The following is a 15,983-nucleotide window of genomic DNA, read 5'->3' as shown; positions in this document are numbered from 1 at the left end:
AAACATTTTCTCAAGTAATTAGAAGACAAAATACTTTACACTATTTTTTTTTTTACATATAATACACAATATATTATACTGAAATTACTTTGGTTATCAAAGAATATTTTGCACTCAAGATTAGTTTAGTTGTGATAGATCACATCAAGTTGCCACACTTCACACTTTCTTAAACATTGTTTAAACAATATAAAGGAAAAATTCCCAAACTTTCTTTTACACCATGAGCTTCCCTACTTGAAGGCTAGAGTCTTGGACTAGAATGAAGTAGTTTATGATATAGGGGAACCTACCAATATACTCACTCAAGAGTTCAAAAAACTTTAAGATATTACAACAATATTCATAAACACTAAACCATCACAACAATATTTTTTAAAATCATTATAACTCATAGATTTAAATAAAAAACATAACAACCATTCCACCCCACCCAAAATATCGCAATTAAACCTATTTTATAAGCTTTTAAATCCCATTGCTAATTACCTTTTTCTTAACTTTCCTCACGTTCTCGACAAAATACCGCACTTTAAGACAGTTGAATTCCAACAAAGCCATACCCTTCATTAATTGTTACAGTAATAATAAAAATAATCACAAAATAGAGAAATAACGCCCCAATTAAGTGGGACCTATGAAAAACAAATACATGATTCGTTTATTAAATTTTAATTGGCAATAATCGAAACAAAAAATGGATCGAAATTTAAACAGATTGAGAAAATGAAAAATGCAAGATGACCGTCTCTCGTCAGCATAATCATGAACAGACACTGCGAAGCACAGAGCTAGAGCAGAAGCTCCGATCCACCCTGCAAAATCCCATGAAAGCCCACCCGATTTTTCAGCAATCTCCAGATTTTCCAAAATGATGACGGAGGATGACTATCTATACCCTGCAGGGTCCGCCATGAGAGCTCTTCCCCGGGGGAGCCCCATGGCGGCCTCTGCAGAAGAAAACCAGTCAACGACAGACCCCTACCGCTCCTCCCCGCTGCTAAACCGATCGGAGAAAGCCCGATCCGGCGAGCCGCGCTTCTCCCCCTCGGCCTCCTTTGCCTACAACGCCCGAATCGCCATTGCCCTCGGTCCCTGCGCAGCCCTCCTGGTAGAAATGGGCGGTATTCCAGTAATGGCGACTTTGACGGTCGGGCTTATGGTCTCCTACATCCTCGACTCCTTGCAGCTCAAGCAAGGCGCCTTCTTCGGCATCTGGTCGACCCTGCTAGTCTCGCAGTTGGCGTTCGTGCTCGGGGGTTCGACTCTCTCTGCCATAGATTCCTGGCCGCTGTACATACTTGCCGTGCTCGTGTGCTTCGAGGCGAATTTTCTGATAGGTGTGTGGGCTTCGCTTCAATTCCGGTGGCTCCAGCTCGAGAATCCGTCCATAGTCGTAACCCTAGAGCGGCTCCTGTTCGCCTGTATTCCATTCACAGCGTCGGTAATCTAGACGTGGGGGGCCGTGGCGGCCGTGGGAATGGATCACGCGCCCTATTATTTTATGACGATTCTCTGCATCTTCTACTGGCTGTATTCTCTGCCACGGCAGTCGTCTTTCAGGACCAAGGCCGAAAAACGATATGGCGGTCAGCTTGCAGACGAAGCCCTGATTCTTGGTCCACTCGAATGCACACTTCATACCCTAACTCTACTGTTTTTGCCTCTGTTGCTTTACATCGGATCTCATCATTCCATCATTTTTTCTTCCATGGCCACTGTCTGCGACCTCTTCCTGCTTTTTTTTGTGCCCCTGCTGTTTCAATTATATGCGTCGGCTTTTGGCGCATTGTGGTACATTTCGAAGGATCCTGCTTCGCTTCAGCAGATTCGGATCGTCAATGGCGCAATTGCACTGTTGGTTGTGATTGTGTGTCTGGAAATCAGGGTTGTCTTTTACTCCTTCGGGCGATATTTGCACGTTGCGCCTCCCTGGAATTATGTGCTGGTGACAATTACCATGCTAGGAGGAGCATTGGCAGCAGGAGGTTATGGGATTGGTCTGGTTAACGATGCTTTTGGCTCGGCTGTATTTACTGGCTTGTCAATTTTGGTGGCTTCAACCGGGTCGATTGTCGTCGGCATACCACTCAAGGTAAGGATGGGTTTTGTATTTCTACGGCTTCACATGTGTTGTTCTGCCTTTCTCTTAAATATTTTACCTCATAAGAGGTTCACATAATGATTATTTTTCCAAGACTATTTCACAGCAGCTACCGTCAAAGTTTTCGGACGAGTGCTGGAGAACTTATAACCTATTCCAAGACTATTTCATAGCATCTACTACCCGAGTTTTCGGATGAGTGCTGGATTTGTAACTTATGTCCGGCATTTATCAAATTCTGCCATTGGTCTTTTCCCAACCAATGCTGGAAAATGAATGTTAACTGCAAAACAATACAAGAACCACTGCATTTTTTGCTCACACCAGAACCATCCCTTCGATCCATTTCACCTTGAACTGTACTTGAATCCATTATTGTGCACAAATTAGTAAAAGGTCTAACCTTCTCCCCCACCATCTTAAGTGAAGAGTCTGCTTTCAGTTCACGATATCTCCTGTCTGTATTATCTGATTCCATTGTCTTCCGCTCATAAGCTGTCTGCCTCTAAATTCTACAGAGGGCTTTGACACATATCGCCCTCATGCAGCCATTATGAGTGTTGTAGTGGTCAAAACCAATGTTGCAAATGTCATGTTGGGGAACGTATTGCTGAGGGGCCTGTAAATAAACTTGTCAGAGAATATTGACCAGCATAAAGTTGGATCTGAAAAGCTTGGAAAATGTCTGCACCCTGAAAAACTTGGAAAAACTCAGATATGTCGGGAGAAATCAGAGATATTTCCAACACTGCCCAAACAACATGAACTGCAATTGATAAGGGTATACTGATCTGCATTTGAAAGATTCTCAGGAAATCAACTACTTTAGCGACAGAGTGAAGGTCCAACTTAACATATAAAGCAGCCAAAGTGAAGAACAACCTTGCTGTTGAATAAATGGGCTAGTTGTGGGCATTGCTAGTCAGTATTTGTTTTTTGTTCGCATTTTATAACAGCTTGACCAAACTAAGGTCTGTGCCGTGGAATCTCAAGGATTAACATGTTTTCTGGGAAGTATAGCACACTCCGAGCCAGGAATAGGATCTCATGTCGGGCACATACATATCGACCTTTCTTTCCTAACCTTGGTGTGGCAAAGACAACACTGACGTTTCCTTAACAGTCTTTATGGTTGTAATCAGTTTAGTGAGAACCTAAGTTGCAGGAATGACAATCCGACCCATGTACTCACTGAAATGCAGAAACACCCTGAGCTGTACCGTATGGCCTTTTGTGATTTGTGAATGCTGTACAGTATGGTTCAGGGCGTTTCAGTTTGAAATACCGGGTTTCAGTGCATTCTTTAAGCTCTTTGGGCTCACCCAAGTAGCAAGTAGCCCACAAAGGGGGTTGTGGCATCCATAGGAAGACAAACTAACTTCTAAGTCGCAGTTACTGAAATCACCCTGAACATGAGCATCTACAGGTTGCTTGAGAGGTACATCTGCTGGAAAAACTGGAAACAATAGATCTCTTCTGCATTGCCGTGCTGTTTGAACTGCATGATGACCACACGACATTGCTCTACAGATTTCATATGGTACTGCCCATATCATTGTATGGCTTTCCATACGGTTGTATGAGTCTTGAGGCTGTTATGTACGACTGCACGGAACCATGCGCTACTGAGAAATGCCTCTTTCCTGGATGCCTGCCCACACTCTTTCACTTAGTCACTCAACTGGCATAACTTTATGTAAATCTCTATGTGACCCATCTTTATAGTTTTAATCTATTTTTAGTTTATTCCTAGACCAAGTCAGCATACATGAGGTACTAACATTTAAAAGTAAGACTTTCATTGACCCATCTTTATAGTTTTAGCTGAGACCAAAATCCTAATCTATTTTTTTAGTCTACAGCATACATGAAATACTAACATTTAAATGTAAAACTTTACTATTTTATCAAAGTGAATTGCAAAATACAATTATTTTATATATATATATATAAAATCATTTTTGGAAAATATCTCAAATCACTGTTCACTGTTCACATTGAACTTGTGCTAAAGTTTCTGTTCAAACTATAATTCTCAACTCTCTTTCTTAATAAGGAAAAAAATCTACATCAATACAAGTCTATCTTTGATTCTCAAGTCTCCTTCTTAACGAGGAAAGAATTCTACACCAATGCAAGTCTATCTATAAATGCCTCAGATGGAAGTCTATATTTGATTCTCAACTCTCCTTCTTAACGAGGAAGGAATTCTACACCAATGGAAGTCTATCTTTGAATGCCTCAAACCTCCTTTTTGCCAAGGGCTTTGTCAGATATTAGTGACGCACTGATCCGTGGGAATCTACTGGAGCTTCATTGCTCCTATTTGAATCTTGCCTTGTATGAAATCAATCTTGTTTTGTATGAAGTGATCTCTGCTCTTTGTTAATCTAAGTGACATGGAAGTTTACTCGTTGTGAACCAAGATATCATCGTTGATTTAGGTTAAAACAACACTCTAAGGTGCTCTTCTCGTTTGCTACACTGCTTATGTTCCTATATTTTTATTTCAACATTTCTAATATAATGATAAGAGCTTGTGGAAAATTGTACAAAATTCGTGTCTGACATTTTAGGTGAATACTTCACTCATCCAGGGATAAAAAGTTTCGAATGGTGATACGAAGGGTGCTAGACCACGTATAAATAGAAAGAGGAAATGATCATTAAGAAAAGGAATTTAAAATTATAATAAATTTAATAATAATTATCCCGAGGCACTCTCCAATCCAGTATGGAAGAGATGTAATGTCATGTCCTGTCTTCTAAACATTCTAAACATTCTGACTCGGTCAAATTACATAAAGAAATTTAATAACGCGAAAACTTTTTTACTCGGTCAATATAAAATAAAAATAATAAAAAAACGTTAAAATAAAAATAGCTTCATGGTATTCATCTATGGTATTGACCCATGGTATTCATGTGGAATATAACCTATATAAAAGGGGAAAATTAAACCAGCCTAAATCCATTTTAATTCCAGATCTACCAATCGCCTAAAAGATCAAATCTCTTTTCACTTTAAAAGAGATAATAATTTTTAATTTGGAAAAAATTGGCCGTTAAGAATGAGAATGTTAAAGTCAATAAATATAAACTAAAAAAGAAAAAAGGAAAAGTAAACTTAAGTTTAATTAATTAATTAACCAAATAAATGGTAATAATTAAAAAGGATCGACTAAAAAATTGACCAGAAAGCAAATTAACGAAAAAAGGAAAAGTAAGTTTAAATTTAATTAACTTTAATTAATTAATTAACCAAATAAATGGAAATAATTAAAAAGGATCGACTAAAAAAGGAAATTAATTAAAGTGGATTGACCAGAAAGCAAATAAACGAAATTAATTAAATTAGGATTAATAAGATTGAAAGGATAGAAGGATAAATTAATGTGAATAAAATCGATTAAAAATGATAAATTAATTAAAGTGGATTGACCAGAAAGCAAATAAACGAAATTAATTAAATTAGGATTAATAAGATTGAAAGGATAGAAGGATAAATTAATGTGAATAAAATCGATTAAAAATGATAAAAGGATAATGAGAATAAAATAGAATAATAATAAATTGAAATAAAAAGATAAAAGAGGGGATGTTTATTGTTTAAATTAAATTATTAAGAACCATTTTAAAATATTAGTTTAATAGATTAAAGTGTAAAGTTAAGAAGGGTAGAGATTTAGAAAAAAGGAAAATTATAGGAAAACAAGATGAAATAAGGAATTGATGAATTATTATATAGAATAAAATAGTATTTAATAAGGGGATAATTAAGAGAGTAAAAGTAAATGAGAGAGATTAAAAGTTGATAAAGGCAATGTGTCTGTTATTATGAATTCCTCTGACTACCATTCTAAGATGTTGGATTTCCTTTTTTCCTTCTCATGTAATCCCTTAATTAGGAACTCCCTAAAATTTGTGACCACTAAAGTTACTAATGCCATTAAATCATCCTTCTTGGACACTTTTATACAAAAACATCTCATCCCCTTAACCCCATCACCCCCCGGATTTATGGTCAACTTAAAATCCACAAAAAGGATACCCCCTAGACCGATCGTGAGCGCTATTGGTGGTCCCACCCATGCCCTTTCCCTTTCCTTGCCAAAAATCTGCGTTCCTTTTTTGATCACTCCTCATTCATTAAAGACTCCGCCGATTTCATTGTGTTAATTAAGAACCTCAAGCTCGATGAAAATGACATCATGATTAGCTTTGATGTCGTCTCCCTTTTCACCAACATCCTTGTCCTAGAAGCCATTGACCTTATTTCCAAACTTGTTGACTCCGAAACCCTCAACCTTATCAAAATCTGCCTAACCACCACCTTTTTGACCTTTAGTGGTATTTTCTATAAGCAAACCGAGGGCACTACCATGGGTTCCTCTCTCTCCCCCATTGTTGCCAACTTTTTTATGGTATACTTTGAAACCTTAGCCATTGAAAGCTTCCACTTAAAACCTAAGTTCAAGGGAAGTGTTTTGTTTATGATACCTTCGTGATTTGGTCCCATGGTATGCTTGAACTCTAGGCCTTCCTATCCCATTTTAATCACATTTTCCCCCACATCATGTTCACTATGGCACTTGAAGCTAACCAAGCCCTTCTCTTTCTTGACATTCTTTTCTCCCGCCTCCTTGATGGTTCTCTTACGCACAAGTTTATTGTAAGAAGACTCATACCGGTAGGTACCTCCATGCTAATTATCACCATCACCCTTCTAAAAAATCTATTGTTCTTAAAACCCTTGTTATTAAAAATCATTTTCCATCAAAAAAGCTCATCTCACTAATGCCCTTAAAGCCAATGGTTACTCTTTCTTCGAGAATAAAAGGGTTTTCTATTCTGCTCTTCACCCTAAGCCTAAAATCCCTTCCAACAATCTGCCCTTTAGCCAAAATCTCCCTTCCCTACATTTAAGGAGTTATTGATCATATTTCCAAAATCCTTTCAAAAATGAACATTAAGGCCCTGTTCAAACCCCAAACAAACCTTAGCCAACTCTTTAGGTCAGCCAAAGACAAGAATGACCCTATGCTACGCCCAGGTGTCTATGAGATTCCTTGTTCCTGTGGAATCCCTTACATAGGTCAAACTGGGAGATCCTTCAAGGCTCACTTTAAAGAACACATGGTTGACACCTACCATAACTACATAGCCAAATTTGCTATCACTAGTACTCCCACAATACCAAGCATTTATTTTGTTTTGATAAAATCAGAATCTTGGCCTCTGTCCCCTTCCACTCGAATCGTATTATTAGAAAAACTTTAAAAATAAAAAACACCCTAATAACTTTAATTAGGAAGATGGATATCAGTTAAACCATTCTTAAAAACCTGTGATTTATTTTTTAACCTCTAAACCTTGTACCCACATTGATGTCAGTATCCCCTCCCTAAACACTGATGTTAACAGCTCTGTTTCCCCTTTTTAATATCAGCTGCTGCAATAGGAATTCCGGTTGAGGAATTTTCACACAAAACCTTAGAGAATTTGAACTTCTGTATGTCCACACTCCATTACCAAAACCTCAGAAGAAGTCTGAACTTGTCTTCTGCTTCTGCCATCCGAAATTATAGAGATATGCGAAGATTTTCACTGTGGAAATGCAAGGGGTATAGGCTCCTATATATAGTTGTTTGCCCCTACATTTGAGCCGACATGACCATTTGAAAGGGTGTGTCTCCATATGTGAGCCGACTTGTCATTTGTGTACATTTGAGGCCGACATCAAGAAGAGGATGATTGTGCTTGTCTATTGGAGGGTTTCTAGTCAACTTGTAGACCTAGATACATTCTTTATATGCCCAAGAAGGGTCATACATGACATTGACTTTAAAAACAAGAAATCCCTTGCTCATGAAACCCATGAAACAAGCTAATAATAAATTATTTTCTTTATTACATCATTCACAATAATTACTTGTCGTTATGAAGACCGAACCTAGTTACATTCTACAACAAATGGCTTGGTGCTTTTGACTAGATGTCAATCCCATATCCTCATACATGATAGAATTCAATGAAAATATTGCAATCCTACCAATCCCATAATCCTAAAAACTATTATGTTTGTTGAATTTTGAGTGGGATATGAAATTCTACTTTATCTATATGATGTTTGATAAGGTTGGAAACACTCAAACATCCTGAAACAATTATTCCTTTTACTTTAACATGAACAATGATTGCCAACATCGCTAGGGTTTAGGAGTTAGGTTTTTGTTATTTTGTTTTGTTTTGTTTGTTTTTGTTTTATATTAGTAAATAAAAATTTACTTTGCTTAGTTAGTCATAGTAGGGTCATGCATTTACTCAACGAAGTAGGCACAAACTTGATGGACTCAGCCATTAGGTTTTAAGGCCGAATCAGTTCAACTGGTAATGAAGTTGGTTGAGTTGATCGAGTCTAAGCAACTCACACCGATTTCAAAACTATGCTTTTAGGGCAAGGTCATTTGCTTGCCCTTCACTTTCCTTCTTGTTGTGCGCTGCCAACTATTATGAATCTCTAGGCAAAGTCACAACATCCTTGACAATATCCCAAAAATTATTCTCTTCTAGCAAAAGTGTAACCCTCACCTTCCATCCTAAGAAATTCGAAGCATCATCCAATTTGTCCTCAACCCTGAGGCATGCTGTTGCCATCTCTGAGGTTTACTGCACAAGCTCCGAAAGCTGAAAATAAAACTTTTAAACCCTCTAATTGCTGGTCCTTCTCAGCAGTTGATTTACCACTGCAAATCCTTGAGAATCTCAATCAGAGAAGTTAGCTTTGATACCATGTGAAAAATTAGAAGCCTAGATGACTAATGTCCTTATGATCTTGATCAAACAAATAAATTGCTGAATTTAATTAATGCTTAATTATAAAAAAGAGTATCAATCACATAATTGCTAGAAATTAAACATTGGAAGCATAAAATTAATTACACATACACAGGTAATTGCTCCTTCAAATTGGTGTTTCGTTCCTTTGAAAAACTTATTGTGATCTTCACATGCTCCCCATAAAACAACACTGCTTGTTTATCAAAATCATTTTGAACTTGTGCTTCGACACGCTGCGCGAGAGGTGCATTTGTTGAAAAAAATCTGAAATAATAGTTCTCCATTGTAAGGTACTATTGTATGGACTATACATCGGTCGCATGACACTGTTTTATATATTCCATACGACACTTCTTGTATGATTGTAGAGACTTTCGTGCAACTGTATGCGACTTGTAGATTTTCCTTGAAACCCTGCAACTGCTATGATTACAAATCTAAAACTAAATTTGTTGCACCAAGACAGGATTTCTGTACGATAGATAAGCAACGGAATAAAAGAAACATAGAGATAAAGAACACAGTCACACATTAACACAATATTTTCTAGGGAACCCAGTTGGGAAAACTCGCTCTTTTGTTGTAGATTTTATTGAGAAAAATTCTGAGCAATCATATTTCCTTACAAGGAAAATTGTTTCAATAGAAAACACACTTGTTCTCTCTGTTGCTGAAACTCCCTGCAAGAACCCTTGATCCAACTCCTCTTTCCTGCGCAATTTAGCCCCTGTTTCCTAGTGCTGGAAATCCCTATTTCCTAGCGCAGATCTGAACCCCTATTATTTAGGAATTTCTCCCTAAATCCTAGCACACCTCAGCAAGGAAATTGTCTCTTTCAAACTGCATATAAGCTTCTCCTTACACGCTCTCCTAACAATGTGCTCTTTCTCACCCAAACTCGTGCTCAACAATAATGGTACAATTATGTGCCTTTGTCCTCCTTCTAAGTTTTTTGACTCATGCTATATTTGGCAAGTTTAATTTTAGAACTCGGACATGTGATTGATTTGTTCACTGAGTCGAATTGACTCTTCTTACTCGTCCTCGCCTCAATTAGACATTGAGGCTCTTACTTGTTTTTTTCTAAAAGTAAGTGCGCACTAGGAGAGACACATAATTGAGCCTTCAATTGTGCGCATGATTTAATTGTTCCATGAACTCGTCCAAAACACCACGAACTTGACCATGGCAAAGGAAACATTGTTTATGGTCTTTCTTGACTAAGGCACAAGTCAAGAAGATCTTTCTCGCTACTATTTTCAACACTCCCTCTTAGCGAGGAAGGGATTCTGTACAACTCCCAACTTATTTTTGAAATGAACAAAGCTTCTTATTGCTAAAGCCTTGGTCAAGATATGTGCTGTCTACTCCTCTGTCGGAATGTATGGTAGCTTCACTATCACTCTCTGCACAAAATCTCTGAGATGATGATACCTGATTTTGATATGCTTTGAGCGATCGTGAAACACTAGGTTCTCAGAGAGCTTGATGCAACTCTGATTATCACAATGTATCACAATAGGCTCTATCCCCTATCTGAAGAGTCCCACAAGCAACTTCCTCATCCAAATAGCCTCGCACACTGCCAAACTGGCAACCATGTACTTGGCCTCTGCTGAACTGAGTGCAATTTTATCTCTGCTTCCTGTTGTACTAGGAAATAATTGCTGACCCAATGCTGAAGATGCCACCTGAAGTACTCTGTCGATCTGTGGCGCTCCTTGCGCAATCTGCATCTGTGAAGCCCTCAAGATTCACTCCATCAACCTATTTGTACCAATGTTTTAAAACTCCGACTTCAACTCCGACTCGGCTGAGGGTAGACTCCGACTCGGTATCGACTCGGTCGTTGTAAAAAATACATTAAATATTTATTTTTTTATAAAAAACATAATTTTAAAGATTTTCATTCATGTTTCCAAACACACAGCGTTAGAATATAGATAGAAGACAACATATGATCAAAGTAGGCTCATGAATATATCGATTATATCAAAATGGCACCCAGTGCATTGTCCAATACATACATGATCATGAATCATGATATAAAGATCAAAACAAAAACACATAACCAGGGAGGCTAGAAATGGCCTCTACAACAAAAGTACACTGTGACCAGTACTACTGGCTACTGCCAGAGGAGCCAAGATCATGTGGATCAATCTCTGGATCATCATTAGAGCTAGACTGGGGGCCCCATGGCTCCTCCTCCTCATCATCTCCAACTGCATCTGTAGAAGTGGTAGCACTAGCAGGTTGTGTAGCGGATGCAAGCTGAGATAGACGAGATATGCGCTTTTGTCGTGGCTGAGCAGAGGAAGCGCCTGCAACTGGAGGACTTGCTGGCTGCGAGGTTGAGGCTGGTACCATAGTTTTAAAAAACGACCGTTTCGAAACGGAAACAGCCGAGTTGGTCCTTTCCATTGCCCTTCGTAGTGACTCGGTACAAAAAAGGGCTCGGTTGGCCGACTCGGCCAACTCGGCCGTTTCCCGTACTGACTAGGCTGAGTCACAAACAACGGCCCGTAACCCACTAACACAACGATTTAACATTATTTTAATGAAATTTTAAGGGGTTTGTTGATTGGTTTGGACTTCAAGGTGTTTTATGAATTAGCTAAATGTTATTTGGGGTCCATTCCCCCTCCCAAACCCTATTTAACACACTCAAATGCTCCCTACAATTGATATGCTATTCAAATTTCATGGTAATGTTAAATTCTTAAAGTAAAAGTGACATTCTTCTTAATCTTCATTTTCATCCTTCACTTAAATTTTTAACATTACCATGAAATGACTCAGGATGTTTGAGAGTGGTTTCGGCCTCATTGGATTTCTTTTTTTTTTTCTAAGTAAATGCTGCTTCTATATTAAAAGATAAAAATATGTACAGAGCTGTAGATTTTACAAGGAGGCCGAGGCCAGTCCGCGAACTGAGAAGGCTTGACTATTCTGTCTATCCGCCTTTGCTGGGTACCAAAAACTCCATTCTTCCACATGATTTCTTGATATTATAGAACCTAGACTCCTACTGACATAGATACTATGGCGACTAACAGGATAGTGCCATGTTACATTATAAAGAGTAGAGCAAAAAAAGCTGGCTGTTGTGGCATGAAGCCAGCAGCAGTAACTGTAGAGAGCCTGAAAATTGAGAATACCAGAGAGAGACACTAGATACGAAAACATTAAGACAAAAAGACAGAAGATCTCACACCGAAGTGAACTAAGTATGCTGGCTAGTCGATTCTGTCTGAACGCTGTCACCTTGGCTGGGAGAATCTATCCAGATGACCATCCCGTCTTCAGGATCAGGGGGAGCTTGGGTTCCTGAGACTTCTGCAACAGCATTCAAATTAGGTAATTGCATGATTTCCTGGATGGACAGATCGTTGCCCGAATCCTCCCTAGGTTCTGCCGGCTGGGCTAGTACGCTCGGAGCAAACATCTCAGAATCGCGGCGCGTTCTGTAGACAATACCCTCCATATCCCCAACGAAAACATCACTGTCATGAGCTCTGGAGGGGGAGCCCGAATTGATGCAGCTAGGGTCCTCCTCCGTTATGAAAACAGAGAAATTCACCACTACCTCTGGACGAACCAGGCGACTTGGGAATCGAAAACGGAAGGACTGATAAGTTCCCTGAGGGAGCAAACATTCCTGCTCAGAATTGTCTGTATCTGAAGAAGGGGGCGCTTCATTTACAGGAGAAATGGGCTGCACACTGCCCCTTTCCGAGCTGACTCTTACGCCGGATCTTCCCCCTCTTCTGGTGATGCCTCTATCCCGCGGCATTTTGCCAAAAACTCGAGAGCCGACTCCACTGTAATACCCAAGGTCATGAATCTGCCATCGATGAGCCAGAAAGTGGTTACTGGTCTCAATAAATAGGAGAATTATCATAATTGCTGCGTGTGAGGGGCTTTTGGCGCCTCCCCTGCTCTCCTTAGAACTCTGCGCCCACATACCAGGCATAAATGCCTCACCACTCCTCTTCTGCATCCGTCTGAAGGCAGTGTCCCGTCGGCTCTGCGTCGAACTTAATGGTGCTGTCCTGCACCTTAAAACCTTAATATAACCACCGTCTTCCACGCGCGGGGGCTGGCCTCCCATTCTGCCTCCATATGGCTGTACCATGGAGCATTTAATTACAGGTGTGGACACCCGCATCCGGGTGCAGATCCTTAATCAGAGATGTTTCCTGATTGATCATAGCATGCAGTCTATCTATCTGTTCTCTAGAAGGAAGGCTATCAATGGTTCCTTCATAGTGAATTTCTTTTGCTTCCACTCCGAGGTTGGCTAAGAGATCCGCCATCTTGTTTCCTTCGCGTCTTGTGTGCTTGAAGGTGATGGCTTGATGCTGTGAGAACCAATGAGTAATTAACTCCAACCTCTGGGACATTCGCCAACTGCTACTCAATTTATGAACAGGCGATCCATTCTGGAGCTTTGTAGCTGTTCGGATGAGGATCTGCGAATCTCCCTCAATGATTAGGGGAAAGAAGTTTCTGGTGTGCGCCATTCTGAGACCTCGCCAAAGTCCTTCTAATTCTGCTGAGTTGTTAGTATCCCAGCCTATAGTTCCCATGAAGATACCTAGTGGATGCCCCTTGTGGTTCCTGAAAACGCCTCCATAACCCGCTTGCCCAGGATTGCCTTTAGAAGCGCCGTCAAAATTGAGTTGAATCATGCCTACTGGGGGTGGGTTCCAAGAACCGGTGTCCTTTCTGCTGTTTGCTGGATGTATACCAGTAGGTGGGGGGTAATGCAAGTTCATTTGCCAATTATCCCAAATCGCTTTTTCTTGAGGAAGAGTGGGGAAATCTTCGGGTTTCCAATCTTTGAGAGAGAGAGTTTCCATAACATTTTGATGGAAAAGGGTCCAAAGTTTCTCCAATGGCATTATTTGATCTTTGAATATCCTCCTATTACGTTCTTTCCACAAATTCCACATCAGGAGCCCCGGAAGGAGTATCCATAATGCATTGAGAATAGGGCTTTGGAATGGGCCAGGAGTTCCTTTGTTAATAGTGCCTTTGAGGTCATGGTGTGTCCTTCTTTCTTTTTGACATCTGAAAGCAATTTTCTCCCATAATTTATTTCCTATTGGACAATTTTGCATCAGATGAAGAGCTGATTCTTCCTCCTTTCGACACATAAAGCAAATGGAAGGTCCTGAGAAACTTCTCTTTCTGAGATTATCCCAGGTGAGGATTCGGTTATGACATAGAAGCCAGAGGAAGGTAGAAACCTTCGGCCAGTTCAATTTATGCCAGACTTTTTCCCATAAGCTGTCTTTGTGTGTTTGGTCCTGTGTAATTATACTATAAGCCTCCTTGGTGGAAAAAACTCCTTTTTCTTCATAGCCCCATCTGAGAATATCCGGATCAGCCGAGATTCTTATCTGCCTTTTTTGAAGCTCAGTTTTGAGTAGCTGCTGGATTGGTTCATTACTATGAGGGAGGAGCAGAGTTGTGTCTTTCCATTGACGGTATTCCTGTGTAGCGTCAGCAATCCAGCATTGGTGAACTTTGGCCGCCTGGAGAACTCCCCTCTCATTTATTGGCAAATCCTGAAGAATGTCCTTGAGTTTTGGCATTTGCTGCCATGAGTCTTCCCAGAAGCGGGCCGTATTGCCATTATTAATTTCCCAAAAGCAGTGATTTTGTATGAGGGAACGGTGCTGAATTGCGGCATTCCAAATGACAGAACCTGAGCATATTTCGGTCATGCGCAATCTTTCCTCCATTGGGTGGTTGCCTGCATACTTGGCAGTCCAGAGAGAGGCCCAAGGAGTATTGGGATAAGCCAACCAACGCCACCAGATTTTCGCTCCCATTGCTTGATTACTGTGATCAGGATCTCTGAGGCCTATACCTCCTGCATACTTTGGCAGACACACTTTTTCCCATTTAAGAAGAGCCCACTTTCTGTTTTGACCTGAACCTCCCCATAAAAATCTCCTTTGAAGGTTCCTGATTTCCTTAAGGACCCATTTGGGGGCAGCGAGGATGGAGAAGAGGTATAAAGGCATTGATTGAAGCACCGATTTTGTAAGAATTATTCTTCCTGCCATATTCAGGGATCGATTGGTCCAGAGGAACAGACGAGCTTCGAGCTTTTCTAAGAGATGCTTCCAGGAAGAATGCTTAAGGGCAGAACTCATCAGCGGGGCTCCAAGGTATTTGGATGGCAGTATAGCTGAAGGGAAGCCTAGAATACGCTTAATGGCTCTTTGGGTGGTAGCGGGGGTGTGGAAGAAAAAAATTTGGGATTTGATTCGATTGATGAGAGCGCCGGAAGCATCAGAGAAGTTGTTAAGGATAGATTTGATATGGCGAGCTTCTTGGACAGAGGGATGGGCGTATAGCATATTGTCATCTACGAATTGCTGATGGGTATGACTCAGAGAATTGTGGAAGGCAAGCCCCTTTAATCTTCTATGGAGCTTTGCCGCTTTGATGCTTCTACCTAAACCTTCAGCCATGATAATGAAGAGAAAAGGTGATAGGGGGTCACCCTGCCTAATTCCTCTTGAAGGTCGAAAAGTGGCTGAGGGGATACCATTGATAAGAACAGAGAAAAAAGCAGAGGATATTAAGCTATAGATCCATCGGACCCAGGAGGGAGCGAAACCAAATGCAGTTAGAATTTTATGAATGTAAACCCAACTGAGGCTATCAAAAGCTTTGGAAAGATCCAATTTGAGCAACATACCTGGTTTCTTGGTCACCTTAAGGGAATGGATCAACTCATGGGTGAGTATAATGCCATCTGTTATTTGACGCCCTTCGACATATCCCGATTGTTCCGGAGATATGATGAAAGGAAGGAGCGGTTTGAGCCGGTTGGCTATGACCTTTGAAGTAATTTTGTATATCATGTTGCACAGTGCTATGGGTCTATATTTGTCCGGGGAGTTAGAGCGTTCTTCTTTAGGGACTAGAGCGATAAATGTGGCATTTAGTCCCGGATACATCCATCTGAGAGCTCTTGATTCCTCTACCACCTGCCACACTTCCGTACTAATCATGT

General features: G+C 40.2%; 1 protein-coding gene across 1 annotated transcript in view; it reads left to right on the top strand.

Annotated features, from left to right (window-relative positions):
* Positions 1–684: 684 nt before the first annotated feature.
* LOC149200506 (uncharacterized) overlaps positions 685–15,983 on the top strand; it is a 52,233-nt gene continuing 36,934 nt past the window's right edge. The window contains exon 1 of the mRNA XM_089402748.1: positions 685–2,095. Within this exon, the coding sequence (XP_089258874.1) occupies positions 1,481–2,095 (615 nt within the window). The 5' untranslated portion in view covers positions 685–1,480. The remainder of the gene's footprint in view (positions 2,096–15,983) is intronic.

This window comes from Pinus tabuliformis, chromosome 2_1 (genome assembly GCF_031772625.1).
Source record: "Pinus tabuliformis cultivar Carrire ecotype Pingquan chromosome 2_1, CPIR1, whole genome shotgun sequence".
In the NCBI taxonomy this organism is placed as follows: Eukaryota; Viridiplantae; Streptophyta; class Pinopsida; order Pinales; family Pinaceae; genus Pinus; species Pinus tabuliformis.
Note: the sequence above shows the minus strand (reverse complement) of the source record. Positions and strands in the feature narration are given on the sequence as shown.